This window comes from Dendrobates tinctorius, unplaced genomic scaffold (genome assembly GCF_039654945.1).
Source record: "Dendrobates tinctorius isolate UK_male_01 unplaced genomic scaffold, ASM3965494v1 ptg000011l, whole genome shotgun sequence".
In the NCBI taxonomy this organism is placed as follows: domain Eukaryota; kingdom Metazoa; phylum Chordata; class Amphibia; order Anura; family Dendrobatidae; genus Dendrobates; species Dendrobates tinctorius.
The window spans coordinates 38,097,505-38,123,579 of record NW_027361679.1 but is presented as its reverse complement, the minus strand read 5'-3'; the positions used below and the strand labels follow the sequence as shown (position 1 = coordinate 38,123,579).

General features: G+C 43.7%; 1 protein-coding gene across 3 annotated transcripts; it reads left to right on the top strand.

Annotated features, from left to right (window-relative positions):
- The first annotated feature begins 21 nt into the window (after positions 1 to 21).
- COQ2 (coenzyme Q2, polyprenyltransferase) lies at positions 22 to 26,075 on the top strand. 3 transcript variants are annotated; one of them, XM_073541273.1, is made up of 8 exons: positions 22 to 76; positions 10,628 to 10,966; positions 17,681 to 17,847; positions 18,453 to 18,574; positions 18,885 to 18,970; positions 19,282 to 19,415; positions 19,536 to 19,724; positions 21,472 to 26,075. In XM_073541273.1, the coding sequence occupies exons 2-8, from the start codon at positions 10,636 to 10,638 to the stop codon at positions 21,628 to 21,630; spliced, it is 1,188 nt and encodes a 395-aa protein (XP_073397374.1). In that variant the 5' UTR covers positions 22 to 76; positions 10,628 to 10,635; the 3' UTR covers positions 21,631 to 26,075. The 3 variants fall into 3 exon arrangements, with proteins under 3 accessions (XP_073397374.1, XP_073397382.1, XP_073397365.1); XM_073541281.1 differs by having other exon boundaries at positions 45 to 160; positions 10,628 to 10,909; XM_073541264.1 differs by having other exon boundaries at positions 45 to 160.

Here is a 26,075-nt window from a genome sequence, read left to right as displayed (position 1 = left end):
TATAAGTCCCGGCATGCTTCGCTCTCTGAAGGCCGTGACGTCATTATCACGGGCCCGGAATCTTTCCGGCACTCTGGTAAATGCAGGATCGCTCACGTTCCATACTCCGGGCACTGCGCGCCTTTCTCTATGATGTGCTGTAGATCGCGGACGCGCTGCTGTGAGTTCCCATAAGCTGCCTACTATACTACTTGCTCTACGGACTACAGATCCCAGCATGCCTTGAGAGACTGCGCCTGTCTGACAGGGAGCACATCTGTGACGTTCCATTATTAACCCTATACTGCAGGGAGGGAGCACATCTTTGACGTTCCATCATTAACCCTATACTGCAGGGAGGGAGCACATCTGTGATGTCTCATCATTAACTATACTGCAGGGAGGGGGCACATCTGTGATGTCTCATCATTAACTCTATACTGCAGGGAGGGGTTACGTCTGTGATGTTCTATCATTGACCCTATACTGCAGGGAGGGAGCACATAATAATAATATAATGATAATAATCTTTATTTATATAGCGCTTTACAGTTGAACAGTTTCAAACACAACAGTCCTAAGTAATAATGTTAGCAATACAATAATTAAAGCAAAATAAGACGACCCTGCTCGTGGGAGCTTACAATCTACAATGAGGTGGGGGAGATACAAAGTACAGGTTTGTATTTACAATGATGTATTTACAATGACGGTCCAGCCATCTTCAGGGGGTGGGGGTTAGATGGAGATAGTGAATGGGCTACACACACAAACATGACTTTGATTACTGAATGTGATAGGCCGCTCTGAACAAATGTGTTTTGAGCGAGCGCCTAAAACTATGCAAATTGTGGATGGTCCTAATATCTTGGGGTAGAGCATTCCAGAGGATTGGCGCAGCATGGGAGAAGTCTTGGAGTCAGGAGTGGGAGGTACGGATTAGTGTAGAGATTAGTCGAAAGTCATTTGCAGAGCGCAGTGGTCGGTTAGGCCGATAGACAGAAATGAGGGAGGCGATGTAAGGGGGTGCCGCACTGTGGAGAGCTTTGTGGGTGGGAACAAGTACTTTGAATTGTATCCTGTAATGAATGGGCAGCCAGTGTAACGAATGGCGAAGAGCGGACGCGTCCGAGAAACAATTAGCGAGATGGACCACCCTGGCTGCTGCATTAAGGATGGACTGGAGAGGGGAGAGTCGAGTGAGGGGGAGGCCAATTAATAGAGCGTTACAGTAGTCCAGGCGGGAGTGGATCAATGCTATAGTGAGGGTTTTTGTTGTTTCCATGGTGAGAAAAGGGCGGATTCTAGAGATGTTCTTTAGGTGTAAGCGGCACGAGCGGGCAAGAGATTGTATATGGGAGGTGAAGGAGAGATCGGAGTCAAACATAACGCCCAGACAGCGCACCTGCTGCCGGGGTGTTATTATGGTGCCACCCACGGAGAAGGAAATGTCAGATTTAGGGAGGTTATTAGATGGCGGGAGCAGAAGAAGTTCAGTTTTGGAGAGGTTGAGTTTCAGATAGAGAGGAGACATGATGTTGGAGACTGCAGACAGTCACTGGCGTTCTGTAGTACAGCGAGGGTAAGGTCAGGGGATGATGTGTATAGTTGTGTGTCATCAGCATAAAGATGGTACTGAAAGCCAAATCTGCTGATGGTCTGTCCAATTGGGGCTGTGTAGAGAGAGAAGAGAAGGGGGCCAAGGACTGAGCCCTGAGGTACCCCGACAGCAAGAGGAAGAGGAGATGAAGTGGAGCCAGAGAACAGAACACTGAATGAGCGGTCAGAAAGATAGGAGGAGAACCAGGAAAGAGCAGTGTCCTTAATGCCTAGTGACTGGAGCCTAGAGAGTAGGAGAGGGTGGTCAACAGTATCGAAAGCTGCAGATAGGTCGAGAAGAATGAGCAGAGAGTGGTCACCGTTACGTTTTGCTGTCAGAAGGTCATTGGTCACTTTGATGAGTGCAGTTTCAGTCGAATGTAGGGGGCGGAAACCGGACTGTGAAGGGTCTAGGAGGGAGTGAGTGGAGAGGTAACGGGTAAGGCGTGAGTATATCAGGCGCTCCAAGAGTTTAGAGATGAAGGGAAGATTGGAGACTGGTCTGTAGTTGTTTTTGCAGGATGGGTTGAGGGTGGGTTTCTTTAGTAATGGAGTAATGATAGAGTGTTTGAAGGAGGAGGGGAAAATGCCAGAGGAGAGGGAGAGATTAAAGATTGTAGTTAGTTGAGTTGTGACGACTGGAGAGAGAGACTGGAGGAGATGTGAGGGAATGGGGTTGGTTGTGCATGTAGTCGGACGAGAAGAGGAGAGGAGCCTGGAGACTTCTTCTTCTGTGATGGGGTCGAATGTGGAGAGTGAGCCACATCTGTGATGTCCTATCATTAACCCTATACTGCAGGGAGGGAGCACATCTGTGATGTCTCATCATTAACTCTATACTGCAGGGAGGGAGCACATCTGTTATGTTCTATCATTAACCCTATACTGCAGGGAGGGAGCACATCTGTGATGTCCCATCCAGGGCCGGATCCAGGTTTTTGAGGGCCCCAGGCGAAAGAGTCTCAGTGGGCCCCCTCTTTAACACATACCACGATTCATCCGTGGTGCTGGCCAAAAACTGACTTGTCTCCGTGTGGATCACACGGACACGCATGTGATCCACACGGACACTCGATCTGTAGCAAAACACGTTCATGTGAAGGAGGCTATTGATTAGTAGTGTACATATGAATGAAAGAAAGAGGGGAAAGAAAGAACAGAGAAGGAAGAAAGAAAGAAAAAGAACAGAGAGAAAGAAAGAAAGGGGAAAAAGAACAGAGAGGGAGAGAGAAAGAAAGAGGTGAAAGAAAACAGAGAAAGAAAGAACAGAGAGAGAAAGAAAGAGTGTACAGAAAAAAAGAACAGTGAGAGAGAGAAAAAGAAGGAGGGGAAAGAAAGAACAGAGAGGTAGAGAGAAAAAAGAGGGGAAAGAACAGAGAGAAAGAAAGAAAGAACAGAGCGAGAAAGAAAGAGGAAAGAAAGAACAGAGATAGAGAAAAAGAACAGAGAAAGAAAGAGGGGAAAGAAAGAGAACAGAGAGAGAAAAGAAAGAACAGAGCGAGAAAGGAAAAAAAAAGATTAGAAAGAACAGAGAGAAAGAAACAGAGAGAGAAATAAATATTCTATAAAGATACCATAGCAGCCCGGCTCCCATTGTAGTGCCTACCTGAGCCTCCTGGTGCAGGACATATCATGATCCGCTCACATGTCCAGCATCCCCGATTCCAAGGCGATCCGGCTGTCCACGCTGTCAGAGGAGGACACGGTGATGGATCTGAAGCATTCCCTGAAGTGCCTCCATGGTTCCGTCACAATCTCCTCCCGAAATTACCTAATTTCTGGTCAGCTTCCAGTACGTCACTTCCGGTAGAACGTCACGTGCGCGTTTTAAAGTGCTCCTTGGGGCTCCGTCGTGTATTACTGTGTCCGCGGGAAAAGTAAGCTCCCAGCTGGGGCAGTCTCGGAAAATCGGGACTGTCCCGCTAGATCCGGGACGGTTGGGAGGTATGAATGCTCCCCACCATACACATCGTACACGCACGACTCCGCTTTGTATGCCTTGTACACACACGGCCCCGCTCCGTACACCTTGTACACACGCAGCTCTGCTCCATACACACGCGGCTTCACTCCGTACACACCCGGCTCTGCTCCGCTCTAAACACACGGCTCAGCTCCGTACACACAGGGCTCCGTTCCGTACACCTTGTACACACACGGCTCCGCACCGTACACCTCATACACATCCGACTCCGCTCCGTACAACTCGTACACATGCGGCTCCGCTCCGCACACCTCATACACACACGGCTACGCTCCGGTACACCTCATACACACGTGGTTCCGCTCCATACACCTCGTACACACGTGGCTCCGGGCTCCGCACCGTACACCTCGTACACACACGGCTCCGCACCGTACATCTCGTACACACACGGCTCCGCACCGTACATCTCGTACACACACGGCTCTGCTCCGTACACCTCGTACATACACAGCTCCGCTCCGTACACCTTGTACACACCCGGCTCCGCGCCGTACACCTCGTACACACGCAGCTCTGCTCCGCACACCTTGTACACACGCGGCTCCGCTCCGTACACCTTTTATACACGCAACTCCGCTCTGTACACCTTGTACACATGAGGCTCCGCTCCTTACACCTTGTACACATGCAGCTCTGCTCTGTACACCTCGTACACACGTGGCTCCGCTCTGTACACCTCGTACACACATGGCTCCGTACACGTCGCACACAACGGCTCCGCTCCGTACACCTTATACAGATACGGCTCCGCTCTGTACACCTCGTACACACACGGCTACGCTCCGTACATCTTGTACACACACGACTCCGCTCCGTACACCTCATACACACACAGCTCTGCTACATCCACCCTGTAAACCCCTCCTAAACCCACACAGAAACTTCACCTCATCCAGCACCATGATGAGGACTAGCACATCAGAGTCCTACAGACACAGAGGCCCCTGATCATGTGACCCCTGACTCCTCCCCTCCTCTGACCTCATCACAAGTCCTGTGCCGCACACAAGAGAACAGCCGTAGCGATGACTCATTGCTGACTGTGAGGGGCTGCATGGGTCCCTTGGGGAGGGCGAGGATGGGGTCAGTGCACGGGGGCGTGGCGGCGACGGTTGGGAGCTATGTATGGTATCACAGACAGCATGAGTGGGCCATCTCGCCAGGGCCCCGACACTTGCCCGGGTGCGCTGGGTGCTGACGCCGGCCCTGGTCCCATCATTAACCCTATACTGCAGGGAGGGAGCACATCTGTGATGTCCCATCATTAACCCTATACTGCAGGGAGGGAACACATCTGAAGCATTTTTACCACTGCCTTGAGTATGCACTGATTTTGGCACCACAGCATTTGTTTTCATCTGGGTCACTTAAAAAACATTTTGTGTGTCAGTGTATGTGACCCAGATGAAAGCAAATGCTGTGGTGCCAAAATCAGTGCATACTCAAGGCAGTGGTAAAGATGCTCCTTCAAGAGCTTCCAATGTAAATAGACATTTACAATGCTGCCAGACAGAAGTTTACAAAGCTGTGATTGAAAAAGATCACAGCAGCACCAAGAAACCAGAGCCCAGTACTTCCCGCCAGGCAAAGGAGGAGGAAAGAGCATCTCAAACATCAGTTACAAGATATTTTGTAAGTGACAAAGTTACTGTAACAATGACAGCAGATGTGTTTAAAAGACAGCTCATCGAGCTTGTTGTGAAGGACAGTGTACCATTATCATTATTTACAGGACCAGCTTTTAACCCCTTCCCGACACATGACGCCTACATCATGAAAAGTCGTGCCTAAACAACCCATGACGCCTACAGTGGTTTACCCCCACATATGTGGTATCAGCGAACTCAGAAAAAATTGCGCAACAACTTTTGGGGTCTAAGGCTGGTTTCACATTTGCGCTTTTGTGCGCAGCGCATCATGCGCACCCGTGCGCATGCGCACCTATGTTTAACATGACGTGCGCATGGTCTTGCGCACACTTGCGTTTTCGTGCGCATGCGTTTTTTTGTCTTTCGCGCCAGATGCAACATGTTGCATTTTTTGGTGCGCCCTGTCTCGGCAAAAAAACGCTTGCGCACGGAATGCGCAAAAACAACACATTGAAGTCTATGGGAACGCATGCGTGCGCATGGTCTTGCGCACGGTTGTGTTTTTTTGCGCATGCATTTTTGAGTTAAACAAGTCTAGAATGTTCTCTAGACAATGGAAAAAATGACACACCTAAAAACGCATGTGCATAAAAAAACGCAAACGCATGCAAAAACGCATGTAAAACGCAACCAACGCTGCGTTTTTTTGACGCATCAGCGTGCGCATGACGTTAAAAAACGCACGTTTGTTTTGCGTTTTTCTTTGCGTTTTTTATGCGCCCGATGCGCTGCGCAAAAAAACGCTAATGTGAAACTAGCCTAATTTCTCCTGTTACCCTTGGAAAAATAAAAAATTGGGGCCTAAAATAATTATTTTTGTGAAAAAAAAATGATTTTTTATTTTCATGGCTCTGCGTTATAAACTTCTGTGAAGCACTTGGGGGTTCAAAGTGCTCACCACACATCTAGATAAGTTCCTTGTGGGGGGTTTCCACTGTTTAGGCACATCAGGGGCTCTGCAAACGTATCATGACACCCGCAGATAGAGTTGAGCGACTTTGGTCGGATCGGGTTTCGTGAAACCCGAATGAAACAAAATTTGTTTCGGATGAAACTGGTCCGACTAGGGCAAAAAAAGTCGGAGTTTCGTCTGAAACACGACCCCAATGCAAGTCAATGGAGAATAAAAGTCGGCATTGAGTGGATGAATGTGTGTGTGTACAAGGTGTACGGAACGGAGCCCTGTGTGTACAGAGCTAAGCCGAATGAAGCAAAATTTGTTTCGGATGAAACTGGTCTGACTAGGGCAAAAAAAGTCGGAGTTTCGTCTGAAACCCGGCCCCAATGCAAGTTAATGGGAAATAAAGTTCGGCATTGAGCGGATGACATTCATCCACTCAATGCCGACTTTTATTCCCCATTGACTTGCATTGGGGTCGGGTTTCAGACGAAACTCCGACTTTTTTTGCCCTAGTCGGACCAGTTTCATCCGAAACAAATTTTGTTTCATTCGGGTTTCACGAAACCCGATCCAACCAAAGTCGCTCAACTGTACCCGCAGACCATTCCATCCAGTCAGCATTTCAAAACATCACTACTTCCCTTCCGAGCCCCGACGTGTGCCCAAACAGTGGTTTACCCCCACATATGGGGTACCAGCGTACTCAGGACAAACTGGACAACAACTTTTGGGGTCCAATTTCTCCTGTTACCCTTGTGAAAATAAAAAACTGTGGGCTAAAAAATCATTTTTTGAGGAAAAAAAATGATTTTTTATTTTCTTTGCTCTGCGTTATAATCTTCTGTGAAGCACTTGGGGGTTCAAAGTGCTCACCACATATCTAGATAAGTGGTGTCAGCGTACTCAGGAAAAAATTGCGCAACAACTTTTGGGATCTAATTTTTCCTGTTACCCTTGGAAAAATAAAAAATTGGGGGCTAAAAAATCATTTTTTGAGGAAAAAAAATTATTTTTTATTTTCTCTGCTCTGCGTTATAATCTTCTGTGAAGCACTTGGGGGTTCAAAGTGCTCACCACACATCTAGATAAGTTCCTTCGGGGGTCTAGTTTTCAAAATAGGGTCACTTGTGGGGGAGCTCCAATGTTTAGGCACACAGGGACTCTCCAAATGCGACATGGTGTCCGCTAACGATTGGAGCTAATTTTCTATTCAAAAAGTAAAATGGCGCTCCTTCCCTTCCGGGCCCTGCCGTACGCCCAAACAGTGGTTTATGACCACATATGAGGTATCGATGTACTCAGGAGAAATTGCCCAACAAATTTTAGGATCCATTTTACCCTGTTGCCCGTGTGAAAATGAAAAAACAGGCTAAAAGAAAATTTTTGTGAAAAAAAAGTACTTTTTTTTTTTACCGATCAATTTGTGAAGCACCTGGGGGGCTCAAAGTGCTCACTCTGCATCTAGATAAGTTCCTTGGAGGGTCTAGTTTCCAAAATGGGGTCATTTGTGGGGGAGCTCCAATGTTTAGGCACACAGGGACTCCGCTAAATATTCCAGCATATTTTCCATTCAAAAAGTCGAATGGCGCTCCTTCCCTTCTGAGCCCTGCCGTGTGCCTAAACAGTGGTTTATGACCACATATGAGGTATCGGTGTACTCAGGAGAAATTGCCCAACAAATTTTAGATCCACTTTACCCTGTTGCCCATGTGAAAACGAAAAAATTGATGCTAAAAGAAAATTTTTGTTGGAAAAATTAAAATGTCCATTTTTTCCTTCCATGTTGCTTTAGTCCCTGTGAAGCACCTGAAGGGTTAATAATCTTCTTGAATGTAGTTTTGAGTAGCTTGAGGGGTGCAGTTTTTAGAATGGTGTCACTTTTGTTTTTTTTCTGCCATATAGACCCCTCAAAGTGACTTCAAATGTGAGATGGTCCCTAAAAAAAATGGTTTTGTAAATTTTGTTGTAAAAATGAGAAATCGCTGGTCAACTTTTAACCCTTATAACTTCCTAACAAAAAAATTTTGTTTCCAAAATTGTGCTGATGTAAAGTAGACATGTGGGAAATGTTATTTATTAACTATTTTGTGTCACATAACTCTCTGGTTTAACAGAATAAAAATTAAAAATTTGAAAATTGCGAAATTTTCAAAATTTTCGCCAAATTTCCGTTTTTTTCCACAAATAAACGCAAAAATTATCAATCTAAATTTACCACTAACATGAAGCCCAATATGTCACGATAAAACAATCTCAGAATCGCTAGGATGCGTTGAAGTGTTCCTGAGTTACTACCTCATAAAGGGACACTGATCAGAATTGCAAAAAATGTCCAGGTCATTAAGGTCAAAATAGGCTGGGTCATGAAGGGGTTAAAGGGAACCTGTCACCAGGTTTGGCCGATATAAGATGCGGCCACTGCCTTTCAGGGCTTATCTACAGCATTCTAGAATAACTTTTATTATACTCACTCACTCGGGGGGCGGACCAGTCCGATGGGTGTCGCAGGTCCAGGTCCGGCGCCTTACATCTTTTTGCGATGCCGCCCTCCTGCTTGCTTCACAGGCTCCCCAGCATCACGCTCCTGCACAGGCGTATTTATCTGCCCTGTTGAGGGAAGAGTAAAGTACTGCAGTGCGCAGGCTCTGGGCCTCTCTGACCTTTCCTGGTGCCTGCGGACCTGCGACACCCATCGGACCGGACCGCCCCCCGGTTGAGTATAATAAAAGTTATTTTTCTTATCTTTCAGGTCAGATCGGGGGCTTAATTACAGCATTATAGAATGCTGTAGCTAATCCCTTAAAGGCAGTGGCCGCATCTTATATCGGCCAAACCTGGTGACAGGTTCCCTTTAAGGCCTGTTTCACATTTCCGTTTTTTTTGGTCAGTTGCAATCCGTGAAATATGCTAAACCAACGTATGCCACCGGACCGTTGTTTTGACGGATCCGCTAAAGTTGCAAAATTAAAGGAACCGAGAGAGAGAGAGAATGAAAATGAATATGAATGAATGAATTTTTCTTTGCCGGAATGCTATTCAGGGGTTAAAATCCCTGCCACAGCGAACGTCAGTCAAGATCCGCCGCTAATGTAAGTCTATGGGGGAAAAAAACGGATACGCCAAAAAGGGCGGATCCGTTTTTTTCTAAAATTGGCAGATTTTGACTGACGTCAAAAAACTGAAGTGTGAAACAGGCCTAAGAGCTGTAAAAGCTGGTCCTGTAAATAATGATAATGGTACACTGTTCTTCACAACAAGCTCGATGAGCTGTCTTTTAAACATATCTGCTGTCATTGTTACAGTAACTTTGTCACTTACAAAATATCTTGTAACTGATGTTTGAGACGCTCTTTCCTCCTCCTTTGCCTGGCGGGAAGTACTGGGCTCTGGTTTTTCGATGCTGCTGTGATCTTTTTCAATCACAGCTTTGTAAACTTCTGTCTGGCAGCATTGTAAATGTCTTTTTACATTGGAAGCTCTTGAAGGAGCATTTTTACCACTGATTTTGGCACCACAGCATTTGTTTTCATCTGGGTCACTTATACACTGACACACAAAATGTTTTTTTTTATCTTGAGTCACTGGGAAATGCTCAAATTCAGCTGACTTCATAAGATGCTTCTTAGAAATTTTGTAATTATGTAAATTCGCTCTCAAAATAATTTTGTCTAGTAAAATAAAAAAAATAAGGTATATTGTAATTCTTGCAAGAATAGGGAATCATGCACTGTATAATTTAGGATAGAAATAAAACAATCTGCAAAAATCAATGGGACAGATGATAAGTATAAAGTTTGTAAAATATGTTATTAGATAGCTTTACTCTGAACTTTCAGTGTCAAGCTTGTCTCAGGGTACAGCTCACTAAATGCTTCACATCATATTTCTTCACAGTCTATGAAGAGGGGAGGAGGGAGGGAGCATGTTTGTGCTGAATCACATTCCAGAACACACACACAAATATATATATATATATGTATTCATCGATCCTGTTCCTGCATTTCCAAATTTGAGATGTTAGAAAACAGATTTTCCCCTTATATTCAATGTATAGTGTATATAAGTCATCAGAGCAGCTAATACACTGGACTATTGATTTATGCACAATTTATTGAAAGTTTAGAGATGCTTTAAGAAGTACTTACCTTCCTTAATCCTGCTTTCCTGTTCAATCCAGAAGTTCTGAGATGAATGTAGGATTTCCTTCCCTGTGTGTTATTTTTTTCCCCGTATCTGTAGAGGAGGAGCTTCACTATTTATCATGAACATAAACTGCAGCACGGATTCATCTCAGCTAAAAGTTTAGACCTTAGATCAGGAATAGGACAGACCTTTATAGGACATTTCATAACTTTCCCAAATTCTTATGGAAAAAATATTTCCCACAAACTGCATTGAACTACCAAAATGGGCTCCGACTCCACGACTCCGACTCCACAGCCCTGATAGTATGATGTACTGTATAGAACGAAGAGGTGACCATAGTAATAACCTTATCCTTTGACTTCCTAGGAGAACTGATGGCCTTGACACTTAAGATGACCCAGATATGTGTGCCTATCCACAGAGCATTGTACAGCACATTTACCTGTAACTTGTCTACTACTACGTCTCGCTACTGGAGAGATGACTACAATGAGAAGACATTTCTGAAATCCAAATGGCACCGCACAAACAATGCATCCAACATTTTTCCAAAATGTTTGCGCCCCATGGATAATCAGAGTGTTCGTCTGAAAACCTCACTTAATATTTGGACAAGGCCGATGTTTTCTGCTGCTGGAATGGTTGAAGGTATGCCAAGTAAAGTCCAGCCTTACCTACGACTTATGAGACTGGATAAACCTATTGGTAAGAAGACCTCTTACAGCACATCAATATCACACATATCTCACACCTTTACCCCCAGGGTATAGTCTCCACTGCTAAAAATCCCAGTATAGTTTATGATTTGTTTGCAGTGATTTGTAGGAATTTTACCTGACGTGTCCATAAGCTCCAGGTGTTCAGCCAGGGCTGCACAATGAAACTATTGTAGATGTTCATCAATGTGTCATATAGCAACATTGCATCTAATGATATCAATAAGGCTGTGTTGCATCCCATGACCTACAACAACTGCCACAAAAAAAATTCCATATTTGGATAGAAATGGAAAGTGAGTTTTCCCCCCAGACACCTCAATACAAGTCCCTGACATCACCAATATGACTTGTCTATGATTTGCCCATTTTTTTTCATTTTTATTAAATTGTAGCACAACGATAAATAGTTTTTGGCTGTTCAAGAACTGCTGTTGTACAACCACTGTAGATGGCACTGATGGTCAGCACTCTGGACAGCATTCCTCTCAGGTACTATGGGGTTCACAATGTCAAAGGAATCAAAGAGGGAAGACACACAAAACATATACTTTGATAAGGTTTTCTGGTTTTGCCTACAGTCTCACTGTCGGTGACTGCTACATCTCTTTTCCATTTTCAAATATTAGAGAAAAAGGAAGTGAAAGACTATGAATTTTCTTATGGACATATAGTGGCTTGCAAAAGTGTTCATGCCCCTTGGCTTTTTACTTATTTTGTTACATTACAACCTATGTGTAAATATTTTTGTAATCCGATTTGTGTGTGATACATCAGCACTAAATAGTCTAAGTTGGTGAAGAGAAGTGATAAAAATATAGGCCTAGATTACATTTATAGGATCAAATAACTAAAAATTTACATGCGCATACAGTGGGGAATATCAGTATTTAGTCAGCCACCAATTGTGTAAGTTCTCCCACTTAAAAAGATGAGAGAGGCCTGTAATTGACATCATAGGTAGACCACAACTATGAGAGTCAAAATGAGAAAACAAATCCAGAAAATCACCTTGTCTGATTTGGCAAGATTTATTTTGCAAATTATGGTGAAAAATAAGTATTTGGTCACCTAAAAACATGCAAGATTTCTGGCTCTCACAGACCTGTAATGTCTTCTTTAAGAGACTTATCTATCCTCCACTCATTACCTGTAGTAATGGCATCTGTTTGAACTTGTTATCGGTATAAAAGACACCTGTCCACAACCTCAAACAGTCACACTCCAAACTCCACAATGGTGAAGACCAATGAGCTGTCGAAGGACACCAGAAACAAAATTGTAGCCCTGTACCAGGCTGGGAATACTGAATCTGCAATACGCAAGCAGCTTGGTGTGATGAAATCAACTGTAGGAGCAATAGTAAGAAAATGGAAAACATACAAGACCACTGATAATCTTCCTAGATCTGGGGCTCCACGCAAAATCCCACCCCGTTGGGTCAAAATGATCAAAAGAGCGGTGAGAAAAAATCCCAGAACCACACGGGGGACCTAGTAAATGACATGCATAGAGCTGGGACCACTGTAAAAAAGGCTACCATCAGTAACACACTACACCGCCAGGGACTCAGATCCTGCAGTGCCAGCTGTGTCCCCTTGCTTAAGCCAGTACATGTCTGGGCCAGTCTGATGTTTGCTAGAGAGCATTTGGGTTATCCAGAAGAGTATTGGGAGAATGTCATATGGTTTGATGAAACCAAAGTAGAACTGTTTGATAGAAACAAAACTTGTCGTGTTTGGAGGAGACAGAATGCTGAGTTGCGTCCAAAGAACACCATACCTACTGTGAAGCATGGGGGTGGCAACGTCATGATTTGGGGCTGTTTTTCTGTAAAGGGACCAGGACGTTTGCTCCGTGTACATGAAAGAATTAATCGGGCTATGCATCGTGAGATTTTGAATGCAAACCTTCCATCAGCAAGTACATTGAAGATGAAACATGGATGGGTCTTTCAGCATGATAATGATCCCAAGCACATCGCCAGGGCAAAGAAGCAGTGGCTTCATAAAAAGCATATGAAGGTCCTGGAGTGGCCTAGCTAGTCTCCAGATCTCAACCTTTGGAGGGATTTGAAAGTCTGTGTTGCCCACCGACAGGCCCAAAACATTACTGCTCTAGAGGAGAGCTGCATGGAGGAATGGGCCAACATACACCAACAGTGTGTGCCACCCTTGTGAAGACTTACAGAAAACGTTTGACCTCTGTCATTGCCAACAAAGGATATAAAACAAAATACTGAGATGAACTTTTGTTAAATGACCCAATACTTATTTCCCACCATAATTTGCAAAATAAATCTTGCCAAATCAGACAAGGTGATTTTCTTGATTTGTTTTCTCATTTTGACTCTCATAGTTGTGGTCTACCTATGATGTCAATTACAGGCCTCTCTCATCTTTTTAAGTGGGAGAACTTGCACAATTGGTGGCTGACTAAATACTTTTTTTCCCCACTGTATGTATTCACCCCTTTTGCTATGAAGACCCTAAAAATTTCTGGTGCAAGCAATTACCTTCATAAGTCACTTGTTAAGTGAAAAGAAGCCCACCTGTGTGTAATCTAAGTGTCACATGGACTCTTAGCACAGATACACCTTTTCTGAAATGCCACAGAGGCTCCAACACCATTAAGCAAGAGACACCACTAACCAAACAACACCATGAAGAATTAAAAGGGAATGAAACTAAAAAGGGAGAAAATACAAGTTATATATTAGAAAAAACTTTTGACAGTGAGGGTGATCAATGAACGGATCAATGGAATAGGCTGCCATGAGAGGTGGTGAGTTCTCCTTCAATGGAAGTCTTCAAACAGGCTGGACAGACATCTGTCTGAGATGGTTTAGTGAATCCTGCATTGAGCAGGGGGTTGGACACGATGACCCTGGAGGTCCCTTCCAACTCTAACATTCTAAGACCAAGGAGATCTCCGAACAAGTCAGGGACAAAGTTGTTGAGAAGTACAAGTCAGGGTTGGGTTATAAAAAAAAAAATCAAACACTGATGATCCCCGGAGCCCCATCAAATCCATTATCATCAAATTGAAAACACATAGTACTACAACAAACCTGCCAAGAGAGGGCTGTCCACCAAAACTCTCAGCCCGGGCAAGGATGGCATTAATCCGAGAGGCAGCACAGAGACCAAAGGTGACTCTGAAGCAGCTGCAGAATTCCCAAGCAGAGACTGGAATATCTAGTCATATGATAACAATAAGCCATACACTCCTAGAGGCGGCCTTTATGGAAGAGTGGGCAGAAAAAAGCCTTTACTTACACACAAATTGTAAGGCTTGTATTGAGTTTCCCAAAAGACATGTGGGAGAGTCCCCAAATGTATGGAGAAAGGTGCTGTGGTCAGATGAGACAACAATATAACTACAGTCTGTCAACAATTTGAGACTGGGACAAAAGTTCACCTTCCAACAAGACAATGGCCCAAAGCACACTGCTAAAGCAACACTCGAGTGGTCTAAAGGGAAACGTGTAAATGTTGGAGTGGCCTAGTCAAAGCCCAGACCTTAATCCAATTGAGAATCTGCAGTCAGACTTGAACATTGCTGTTCACCAGAGGAAACCATCTAACTTGAAGGAGGTGGAGAAGTTTTGCCTTGAGGAAGGGGCAAAAATCTCAGTGGCAAGATGTGGAAAGCTCATAGAGACATATCCAGAGTGACTGCAGCTGTAATTGCCACAAAATGAGGCTCTACAAAATACTGACTTTAGTGGGGTGAATAGTTGTGCACACTGAAGTGTTCAGTTATTTTATCCTATTTGTTGTTTGTTGAATGTCATAAAAAATATTAAAATCTGTAAGCCACTGTAGTGAAGGGGCCTTCTCCCTCCCCCTCCTCCTCTCTCTCTTTTGCAGTAGGACAAGAGCTGGCAATCTAGCGGACACTGTTAGAAATAGAGTTACAATGAATATAAGGAAGTAGGGAATTGCCTATATCGTGAAGTGAACCATCCTAATTAACACACCGGAGCTCCTTTTAGGACAAAGGACCCCTGCAGTTTCAAGGAGGTATATAGATTGAACAAATAGTTAAAGAGAACCTGGCTTGTCATTTTTATCAGCTAAATTGTCCCCAGTGCATTATTAGTGATGCAATGTGCATCACTGACATGTTTTTTTTCATTAAAAACAGCGGTCTAAAGTGCTTTTTACACATGATGATATGGTTAGATTGTACCTGCTCATTTAGTCATAGCCGTCTGCTTCATTTTGGCAGCAGAACGTTCTCCATGGTGGCTCGAGACTCTGTCACATCTTTCACATGTTCTGAGTGTGAACCTGCTCTCATCCATGAATCTTGGTGTTCTCTGGCAAATGCCAATCACCCTACATAGTGTTGGGTTGTAAGCAGAACACCCACTTGTGGACATTGGCCCTCATACCACCCTCATGGAGTCTGTTTCTGACAGTTTGAGCAGACACATTGATATTAGTGGCTGGAGGTCATTTTGCAGGGCTCTGACACTGATCCTCCTTGCACAAAGGAGGAGGTAGCGGCCCTGCTGCTGGGTTTTTGCCCTTCTACGGCCCCCTCCTCATCTCCTGGTGTACTGGCCTGTCTCCTGGTATCTGCTCCATGCTCTGAACACTGAGCTGACAGACACAGCTACCCTTCAGCTCGCATTGATGTGCCATCCTGGATGAGCTGCACTACCTGAGCTACTTCTGTGGGTTGTAAACACTGCCTCATGCTATGCTACTGTAGGGGTGAGAGCAATGGCAAAATGCAAAAGTGGCCAAAACAACAGCTAAAAAGGATGATAACAGATAACTGGTCTGTGGTAGCAACCTGCAGAACCACTTTATAAGGGCTGTCTTGCTAATTGCCTATCATTTCTACCTGTTGTCTGTCCCATTTGCACAACAGCAGGAGAAATTGATTCACAATTGGTGTTTCTTTATAACTGGATAGGTTGATTTCACAGAAGTGTGTTTGACTGGGAATTACATTGTGTTGTTTAAGTGTTCCCTTTATTTTTTGAGCAGTGTATATAAAGTGCTTTTTGCATATGTTTACAGCGCCGTTTGTAATTAAACGTGTTATTGATGCACATTGCATCACTAACAACACACTTGGGACAGTTTAAATGCTAAAAATGACATGACAGGTTCCTTTTAAGACAGGAAAAACCTCTTAAGCTTTGGGAGGATTAAAACCAATATCTCACACCCTTTAGAGATAGCTATTGTTCTTCAAAGGTGCACATTCCTTTCATCCAACCAACCATCTTTGCCAGATGCCTGGGTATCAGTAGAAATTTATGAATATTGGGGCTGGTATAAATCCAATGGTGATGGGACATACATTAAAGAAGATGCATGTTTTTTCATAACTGTAACCCCTGCCTCTAAACACCAAGTCCATAGTGGCCAGATAACTGATAAAAGCCATATCATGTTTGATCTCTGGGTAAAGGTAAAATCCGGATGAAAAATATGGCGGTGATCTCGAATTTCTGCGGTCAATCGGATTGTTTCCATCCACTAGCTTAATCATCGGTGTATTAAGTCTTTTGTTAATCTCTTTTTATTATCTGTAATTATATATGTCTTATTGTTTTGTTCCCTTTGTAATATCTTTTGTACATTTTTTAGAAACCCTGCCTATTCTTTGGATTACATATTAAATTTAATAGTCCTGCTCCGTTTGTTCTGTAAACCGCACCTTGAATCCATACACTACCTACCACATGTCAGCCTGAGTGTCTATGTGTGTGTGTATATATATATATATATATATATATATATATATATACAGTATTTATATAAAAACAAAAGTGGTAGTGGCAGTTAATCTTTTTTGGGTTATTGTGGAGTTCGCAGTGACCATATTGGAGGTATATACATATATTCCATGCGTAGGAATCAGTGGTGTATATACCATACCATACGCCCATTGTTAGGCTACTTTCACACTAGCGTTTTTTTGTGCTGCACTCCGTGCGCAGTGCAAACGCATACAAAAAACGCATCAAGCGTTTTGTATGCATCTGCTTATTTTTTGCGCATGCCTGTTAACCAGTTTGACTCTAAAAACGCATGCGTTCCCATAGACTGTAATGTGTTTTTTTGTGCATTTCGTGCGCATGCGGGTTTTTTCACACAGGTTGGGCGCACAGAAAATGCAACAGGGTGCGTCCAGCGCGCATAGGCGCACACTGCAAAAAACGCATGCGCACAAAAACGCATACAAACGCTAGACAATGCGCACCCATGTTAAACATAGGGGCACATTGCGCATGCACATGTATGCACACGCAGCGCTGCGCAAAAAAACGCTAGTGTGAAACCATCCTTAGTTCTCCAATATCCAGCCTACTAGTGGATGCAGCCTGCGGTCTCTTCCATTGATCGTCAGCCAATCAAGTAATTGTCCAGATGATAGTGGGCAGCAGAGACACAAAGATCAGTGGGTGGTTCTGCGTGACCTTCCCAGGTTGCGATATCTTGACACTGCAGAATAAAAAGAAAGCCAAATGCTCAAAGCTGTAGTCCTGTTCTTTACATGAACTGATGTAAACCCTCAAAAAAAACAGTAAAATTTCAGGTTGTGACGTATAAAAACATGAAAAATGCCAAGATGGGTGAGTACTTTCGTAAGCCCCTGTATAATGTTGTACTTTTGTATAGTTTGGTATGCACTCTTTGTAACGTTCCTTTATTATTATTTTTTTTCTGCTTTGTAGGAACCTGGTTATTATACCTGCCGTGCACTTGGAGTATAGCCCTTGCAGCCCAGCCTGGTTGCCTCCCAGATTTCTATATGCTCGCTCTATTTGGCACCGGTGCAGTACTGATGCGGGGTGCTGGATGTACGATTAACGATATGTGGGATAAAGACTTTGATAAAAAGGTATAATAGAAAAAACGTATTCACACACACTGCAAGGCAAACGGTCGATACACAGTGACTGTTATCACTATGACTGAAAGCGACCGGCTCACAAGAGGATATAAATTCACCTCCTTCTGGTAGCTGTTCTTTCAGTAAGGCGAACAGGCAGCATTTTAACACTATTTACCTGCAGATTAACCTTATTTCTGCAAATAAGTAGTGTTTTTTGCTTATGACAGGTTCCCTTTAAACTTCAATAGGTGGCAATTTTCTGAATCCTAAACTCATCAAAGATGAGCACTATATGGCAGATGTTGTAGAACATCGAAATCACTCCAGCACTTCACGGTCTGCTATGGTGCAGGAGAGGAGAGACGTCATTGTCATGTTGGCCATGAGGACACGTATGGATAAAGGTGCTCCATTTCCATTTGGCCATAAATATGGCTCCCATAAACATTAGAGTGTCATCCAAACCTGTCGAATCAGTGGTTTTGGCTTACATTAATGTGTATGGGGGGCCTTTATTTGACTCAGGCCCCCTTACACATTATATATTTGGCTTATCCTGACAGCGTACTTTTCTTTTGACTTCTTCTATATCGCCATTTTTCTTTTCCAAGGTGGCAAGAACAGCTAATCGCCCGATCGCTGCAGGTGACATCACCCGTTTCCAGTCTTTGGTTTTCCTGGGAGGACAGCTTAGTCTTGCATTGGGTGTGCTCCTATGTCTTAATAATTACAGGTAATTATTTCATTTATATTTTGGGGGGTATTTTTACTTAGAGGGGCTTGTAAGGTAACTTCCATAAAGTGTTTTGCACGCCTCCTGATCCCCACCTAAACATCCAGCGCTACTCAAGCAAATGTAATACAAGCATATCCCATAGAGAATGCTGGAAAAAGCAGTTTCTTATGTAGTATTAGTAAGATTAAATGTAGGACTAAAGTAACACAGATAAATTATGGTATATGATATCTGTACAGGGCCATGTATAAGAAACGGCAAGCACTACCGGGGATTCACGCTATTTACTATGTAACATTTTCTTTAGTATTGCTTTAGGAGCTGCCTCTTTGTCGCTGGTACTCACCTATCCATTAATGAAGCGGATTACTTACTGGCCCCAGCTTGTATTAGGTAATCTACAAGTATTTGTCATTTTGACTTAAAATCATCCATATTTCATATATTAGGTGAAAAGGCCTTAGCATCAATGCCAGATACAGCCTATAACCGTGGTGGAAAGAAAAAACCCAACCATTTTCAGCCCTGTGACCCCTTAGCAATTATCAGTTTTTCCTACTGGCATACATTACAGAAAAGAGGTTTAAGGAGCAAACTTGTGCTCCAGATCTATTAATTGTCCTGATATAATGATCGTCATTGATAATTATACTCCTACCAATATATGACTGTATTCATCTCTAGTTCCAATGTCTAATCCACAGGACTGACATTTAACTGGGGAGCCCTATTAGGCTGGGCTGCTATTAAAGGATCCTGTGATTGGTCGGTTTGCCTCCCCTTGTATGCTTCGGGAGTCATGTGGACGCTAATATATGATACCATCTACGCTCATCAGGTATATATAGTATACTAAATATTCATACCGTACATAGTTGTAATAAATACTACTGATTCTTGAGGCCATTTACTTTGCTGGCTTATAATGCACCACAAATTCTCTTTTTTCTACACTTAGGACAAAGCCGATGATCTGTTAGTGGGGGTGAAGTCAACAGCGCTACGCTTTAATGAGCAGACAAAGCCTTGGCTCAGTGGCTTCAGTGTGGCCATGCTTTCCGGACTGACACTAACCGGACTCAGCTGTGACCAGACTCTGCCCTATTATGCAGCTGTTGCACTCATTGGGGGGCACCTCGTCCACCAGGTACCTATTGACAGTAAAAAAAAAAAAGTTTGCATTTAACCTAGATCATTTAAATGTATGCTGTCAAAATAGTTAGCCATTGGCCGCACAAGCTACAGCCTGAGTGAGTCACCCTCCCTAATACCCTGAATGCTTTCCCCCCTACCTCCAGTAGATTTGGTTTCCAGTACCATCTCTATGCTGATGACACCCAATTATACGCTTCTTCTCCTGACAGTACGACAGCCTTTCTAGAAAACACCGGCGATTGTCTAAACGCTGTGTCTAACATCATGTCCTCACTATATCTGAAACTGAACCTATCAAAGACTGAACTCCTTGTGTTTCCTCCCTCTACTAATGTCCCTATACCCGACATTGCCATTTCTGTGTGTGGTTCCACTATTACTCCCCAGCAACATGCCTGCTGTCTTGGGGTCATACTTGACTTCGAGCTTTCCTTTGCCCCCCACATTCGATCACTGGCTCACTCTTATCATCTGCACCTCAAAAACATTTCTAGAATTCGACCTTTTCTTACTTTTGACTCCGCAAAAACTCTTACTGTTTCTCTTATTCATTCTCGTCTCGACTATTGTAACTCTCTTCTAATCTGTCTCCCTCTTACCAAATTCTCCCCTCTCCATTCTGTCTTGAATGTTGCAGCCAGGATCATATTCCTCGCCAATCGTTACACCGATGCCTCTGCCTTGTGCCAGTCATTACACTGGCTACCCATCCACTCCAGAATCCAGTACAAACTTATTACCCTCACCCACAAAGCCCTCCATGGCTCAGCACCACCCTACATCTCCTCCCTTGTTTCAGTATACCACCCTACCCGCGCCCTCCGTTCTGCTGATGACCTGATGTTAGCATCCTCAACAATCAGAACCTCCCACTCCAGTCTCCAAGACTTTACACGTGCTGCGCCAATTCTTTGGAATGCACTTCCCAGGTCAATACGATTACTCCCCAATCCCCACAAGTTTAAGCGTGCCATGAAAACGCATTTATTCAGACTGGCCTACCGCCTCAACACATTAACCTAATCAATCCCTGGGTTGCACAGTCAAAAGTTTTACCATAACCAGGTTCCCCGCATCATGTTCCCACATGCTTTATGCATCCATTAGCCCTCTGTGTCTGTACTGTTACACACTTAACATTATGGCTGGTCCAAACAATCAGGGCAACTGTTACCACCCACCTTTCGTGTCTCCCCTTTTTCCTCATAGACTGTAAGCTTGCAAGAAGGGCCCTCATTCCTCTTGGTATTTGTTTTAATCTATGTGATTATTGTTATGCTGTAATGTCTATTGTCTGTACAAATCCCCTCTGAAATGTAAAGTGCTGCGGAATATGTCGGTGCTATAGAAATAAAATTTATTATATTATTAATGTACTTCAAAATTAACAAATAATCCCAAGCGTGGGGAAGAAAATGTATTTCTGCCATTGTTTTGGGGGGATTTGTTTTTATATGTTTGTTTTATTGTGCAGTAAAAATGACCTAGAAATAGGATTTTTCAAAGGCAGTATGAAAATTGCAAAACCAAACTTGTATAGTTTTAGGTTTTTTTTCCATTTAAGTTAATCTCATTGTGTTGGATCGATCATTTTAGCTTTCAGGTGAGGATTTGCCTGCTCTTCTACATGGAACATTGTTGGTAAATTCTAATGAAATAATACAATAATCGAATGCTTATGGCTAACATTGTTATTGCAGTCCATCCGGAGTAACACTCCCGTCTGCTCTCTTTTCTAGATTTATACCTTGGATATCAATAATGCAGTTGACTGCTGGAAGAAGTTTACAGCTAATCGGACAGTAGGGTTTTTACTGTTCCTAGGCATTGTGTTGGGCAATTTATGGAAATCCAAAGAAACAAATGAAGTCAAAGATTTATTGACCCAGAGCTCATAAGCAAAATGTTATCGGAGTGGGCACAGGAGTCAAGCCCACTCCATGAATAATGGGCGCCAGCCGAACTATACAACTGACTCCCGCTCCTAACTGGCATGGTTACAGCCATCTCCGATTGCAGCAGTATAACTATTAAGATGACGTGGTCAATAGCGATCGCAGCATCTAAAAGGGGGAAAGCCTTCTTCTACCCCCCCATCATCACCAAGGTACCAATGGGTTATCACACCAGCTGGGGAACTAACTCAAGGCCATTTGTCCAATATGTTAAGGATTTATAAAAGATTGGTAAAATGACCAAATGCAATACAGAAGTATTTCAGTGTATTGTACAAGTGATCACAAGTTACTATTCCCTAGAAGGGAGATAAAAATGTAAAAAAAAAAAAAAGTTTAGATCACCAGTTTCCCATTCTGTAATTAAGAAAATAACTACCCCGTCACAAACAAGCTCTTAGCCAGCGCAGTTGACGAAAAAGTTATGGTTATCTGAATATGGCGAGACGAACAAAATTTTATTTTTAAGAATTTTAAGAAAAAAAAACTAGAAATGTTGTCGCCTGGACGTACAGTTGTCATTTTCACATTTTATGTACATCAGGCAGAACTGACCTTTGTGACTATGATGGAGTCAAACTACCAAAGCAGAAGTATTCTAATGCTCCAGCCACGATTGTAGTACATGTAATTCAGTGCCCGACTGTACACTTGGTACCTGCAGCTGATCCATGACGAACGTCGTAAATACTTTGTATCACTTTTCTTTACATTTTTTGTCCAAATGCAACTTATTAAAATTTCTTCTTCGCCTCATTGGGGGACAAAGGACCATGCTGTGTCACCCAATGAGTGGCTTGGAGAAAAGAATTTTACGGTGAGTACACAAAAATCCCTGCTTTCTAGTGTACTTGAATACGGTCTTGGTTTCTGACTTGTCATCCAATCAGCTCCAGTTCCTGCCATGCTGTGAGCTCCCCCCACCAGTGCTTTGAAGGTAGCTGGATGTCTGGATCAGTGTCAGCTAAACCAGCCCCCTTCACTGACTCTACATCAGCCAGGTAAAGAAGGCAGCTGGCTGAGTTAATAAATCGATACAGACATACGGGCCACTGCAAATGCATCACTAATGGTTTTGAAGCTTTTTTTTTTTATATGTTTGATCAAAATGTAGAAGTGGAGTTTATAGGATCTACAGCACTTGACCACTGCAGCCAATCACTGGTCTCAGTGGTGATGTTAATGTAGATATGAGGCCATGGATTAGAGTGGAGCAAAAAAAACAAATTCACAGGACCCTACTCCGGCATCCATGTTGGTACTCCGTGACAGTCTCACTAGTGTTCTGCAAATCTTTTTGCTCCACTCTAAATGTTTATTTTAAAGCATTACCAGTCTGTGGACGAGTGCTACAGTGGGAGATTTTCTAGAAATGTGCTATATGTAAGACCACAATCTAAGGATATACACTCACTGGCCACTTTATTAGGTACACCTGTCCAACTGTGTGTTAAGACTTAATTTCTAATCAGCCAATCACATGGCGGCAACTCAGTGCATTTAGGCATGTAGACATGGTCAAGACAATCTCCTGCAGTTCAAACCGAGCATCAGTATGGGGAAGAAAGGTGATTTGAGTGCCTTTGAACGTGGCATGATTGTTGGTGCCAGAAGGGCTGGTCTGAGAATTTCAGAAACTGCTGATCTACTGGGATTTTCACGCACAACCATCTCTAGGGTTTACAGAGAATGGTCCGAAAAAGAAAAAAAATCCAGTGAGCGGCAGTTCTGTGGCCGGAAATGCCATGTTGATGCCAGAGGTCAGAGGAGAATGGGCAGACTGGTTCGAGCTGATAGAAAGGCAACAGTGACTCAAATTGCCACCCGTTACAACCAAGGTAGGCAGAAGAGCATCTCTGAACGCACAGTGCGTCGAACTTTGAGGCAGATGGGCTACAGCAGCAGAAGACCACACTGGGTACCACTCCTCTCAGCTAAGAACAGGAAACTGAGGCTACAATTTGCACAAGCTCATCGAAATTGGACAGTAGAAGATTGGAAAAACGTTGCCTGGTCTGATGAGTCTCGATTTCTGCTGCGACATTCGGATGGTAGGGTCAGAATTTGGCGTAAACAACATGAAAGCATGGATCCATCCTGCCTTGTATCAACGGTTCAGGCTGGTGGTGGTGGTGGTGTCATGGTGTGGGGAATTTTTTCTGGGCACTCTTTGGGCCCCTTGGTACCAATTGAGCATCGTTGCAACGCCACAGCCTACCTGAGTATTGTTGCTGACCATGTCCATCCCTTTATGACCACAATGTACCCAACATCTGATGGCTACTTTCAGCAGGATAATGCGCCATGTCATAAAGCTCGAATCATCTCAGATTGGTTTCTTGAACATGACAATGAGTTTACTGTACTCAAATGGCCTCCTCAGTCACCAGATCTCAATCCAATAGAGCATCTTTGGGATGTGGTGGAACGGGAGATTCGCATCAGGGATGTGCAGCCGACAAATCTGCGCCAACTGTGTGATGCCATCATGTCAATATGGTCCAAAATCTCTGAGGAATGCTTCCAGCACCTTGTGGAATCTCTGCCACGAAGAATTGAGGCAGTTCTGAAGGCAAAAGGGGGTCCAACCCCTTACTAGCATGGTGTACCTAATAAAGTGGCCAGTGAGTGTACTTCATAGTCTAATCACCAGAAGTTTTCTGCAGACACTTCCATTCATGGAAAGATCGTTGCTTGGTCTCAAGTCTTTTCATAAGACGTTAGTCATTTTCAGGATCATTATCATAACAGCTGTCTAAATCAGGGGTGAACAACTCTGTTTTAGGTCTGAGGGCCACATTGTTAAGGGCGGACCAACCCCATCTGCCGCAATATTACCAAATTATTACCTTCTGAAAATGAATACTGCATAAATTAAAGTATGCGCCAAAAATATCTACATTTGTTCTGCTACCATTTAGGCTGAGTTCACACGTGGCGTTTTTTTCACGTTTCCGCGGCGGTTTTAACAGCGAGATTTTGCCGCGAAAAATAAGCATCCCATGCATTCCTATGGGATTCCGCAATGCTGTACTATTGCTGCGGTTTTTACCGCGGCGGAATCGCTTCGCGGTAAAAACCGCAGCATGCTCATTAATTTGCGGAATCGCGGCGATCCCGCACCCATAGGAATGCATTGTTCCGCTTACCTCCCGCATGTGGCTGTGCACACCATGCGGAAAGTAAGCAGAACATTTGCGGATGGTACCCACGGTCCGGAGGAGAGGAGACTGTCCTCCGGGCTTTGGGTACCATATCCCTGTAAAAAATAGAATTTAAAAATAAAAAATATTGTTATTCTCACCCTCCGACGTCCCGCGCAGTCTTCCTGCTTCTCTTCACGCTCTCGTTCCCAGTAGTCCTTTGCGAAAATGCCCGCGATGGCGTCCGTTCTCGCGGGATCGCGAAGTCTCGACGTCATCGCGAATTACCGCGAGACGTCGCGATCCCACGAGAACTGACGTCATCGCGGGCATTTTCGCAAAGGATTACTGGGAACGGATGCGCGGGACGTCGGAGGGTAAGAATAACACCATTTTTTTTTTTTTTTTTTTACATTCTATCTTTTACTATTGATGCCGCATAGGCGGCCTCAGTAGTAAAAAGTTGGTCACACTTGTCAAACACTAATGTTTGACGAGTGTGACCAACCTGTCAATCAGTTCTCCAAGCGATGCTACAGATCGCTTGGAGAACGCTAGCATTTTGCAAGCTAAATACACTTGCAAAATGCTAGTTTTTCCGCAGGAAAATCGCGGGAATTTAAAATGTGATTTTCCCGCGGACTGGAATTCCGGAATTCTCGCGGTAATTTCCGCAAGAGTTCCGGTACGTGTGCACTTAGCCTTATAGGGAAGATAGAGGTACCCTTCTTATGGGGTTTACACTCCAGAAAGGAAGAGAACATGTATTCCATTTTCTACATTGTAGTATATGCCATATCCTGATAAAACGAGTTTCCCTTCACCCATAGCCCACCATGCATGGTTACGTCACCTCATCTACTCCTTGTTCTATGGGAGTCAGGACTTACCCTGTCAGTCAAACTATGGCTGCCCTGTAATGACCACATAGCAAACCATTCAGTTACCCGTCCCTACAGTGCTATGCACCACTGGTCTTCTCCAGGACATGGAAAATACATGTGACCATACACTATACAGATGGTTCAGGGCCACACAGAAGGGTATCGCTGGCTGCATGTGGCTCCTTGGCCGCAGGATGTGCACCTCTGCTCTTATCTTCATAGTGACAACCACACACTATGTTATCAGTCGTAAGCTGCAGTCCAACGATACAGAATTAACCTTGGAAGCAATAAATGACAGTTTGTGTCAAATGGAAGTTTTCTATGATGCATAAGTTATTAAATAAAACAAATATATTAA

Excerpts from the sequence above, each read along its gene's own strand:
- COQ2 (XM_073541273.1), top strand. The coding sequence starts at position 10,636 with ATGGCCTTGACACTTAAGATGACCCAGATATGTGTGCCTATCCACAGA. Across the intron at positions 18,971-19,281 it reads CTGGCCCCAGCTTGTATTAG|GACTGACATTTAACTGGGGA; the intron begins GTAATCTACAAG and ends TCTAATCCACAG. Across the intron at positions 19,416-19,535 it reads ATACCATCTACGCTCATCAG|GACAAAGCCGATGATCTGTT; the intron begins GTATATATAGTA and ends TTCTACACTTAG.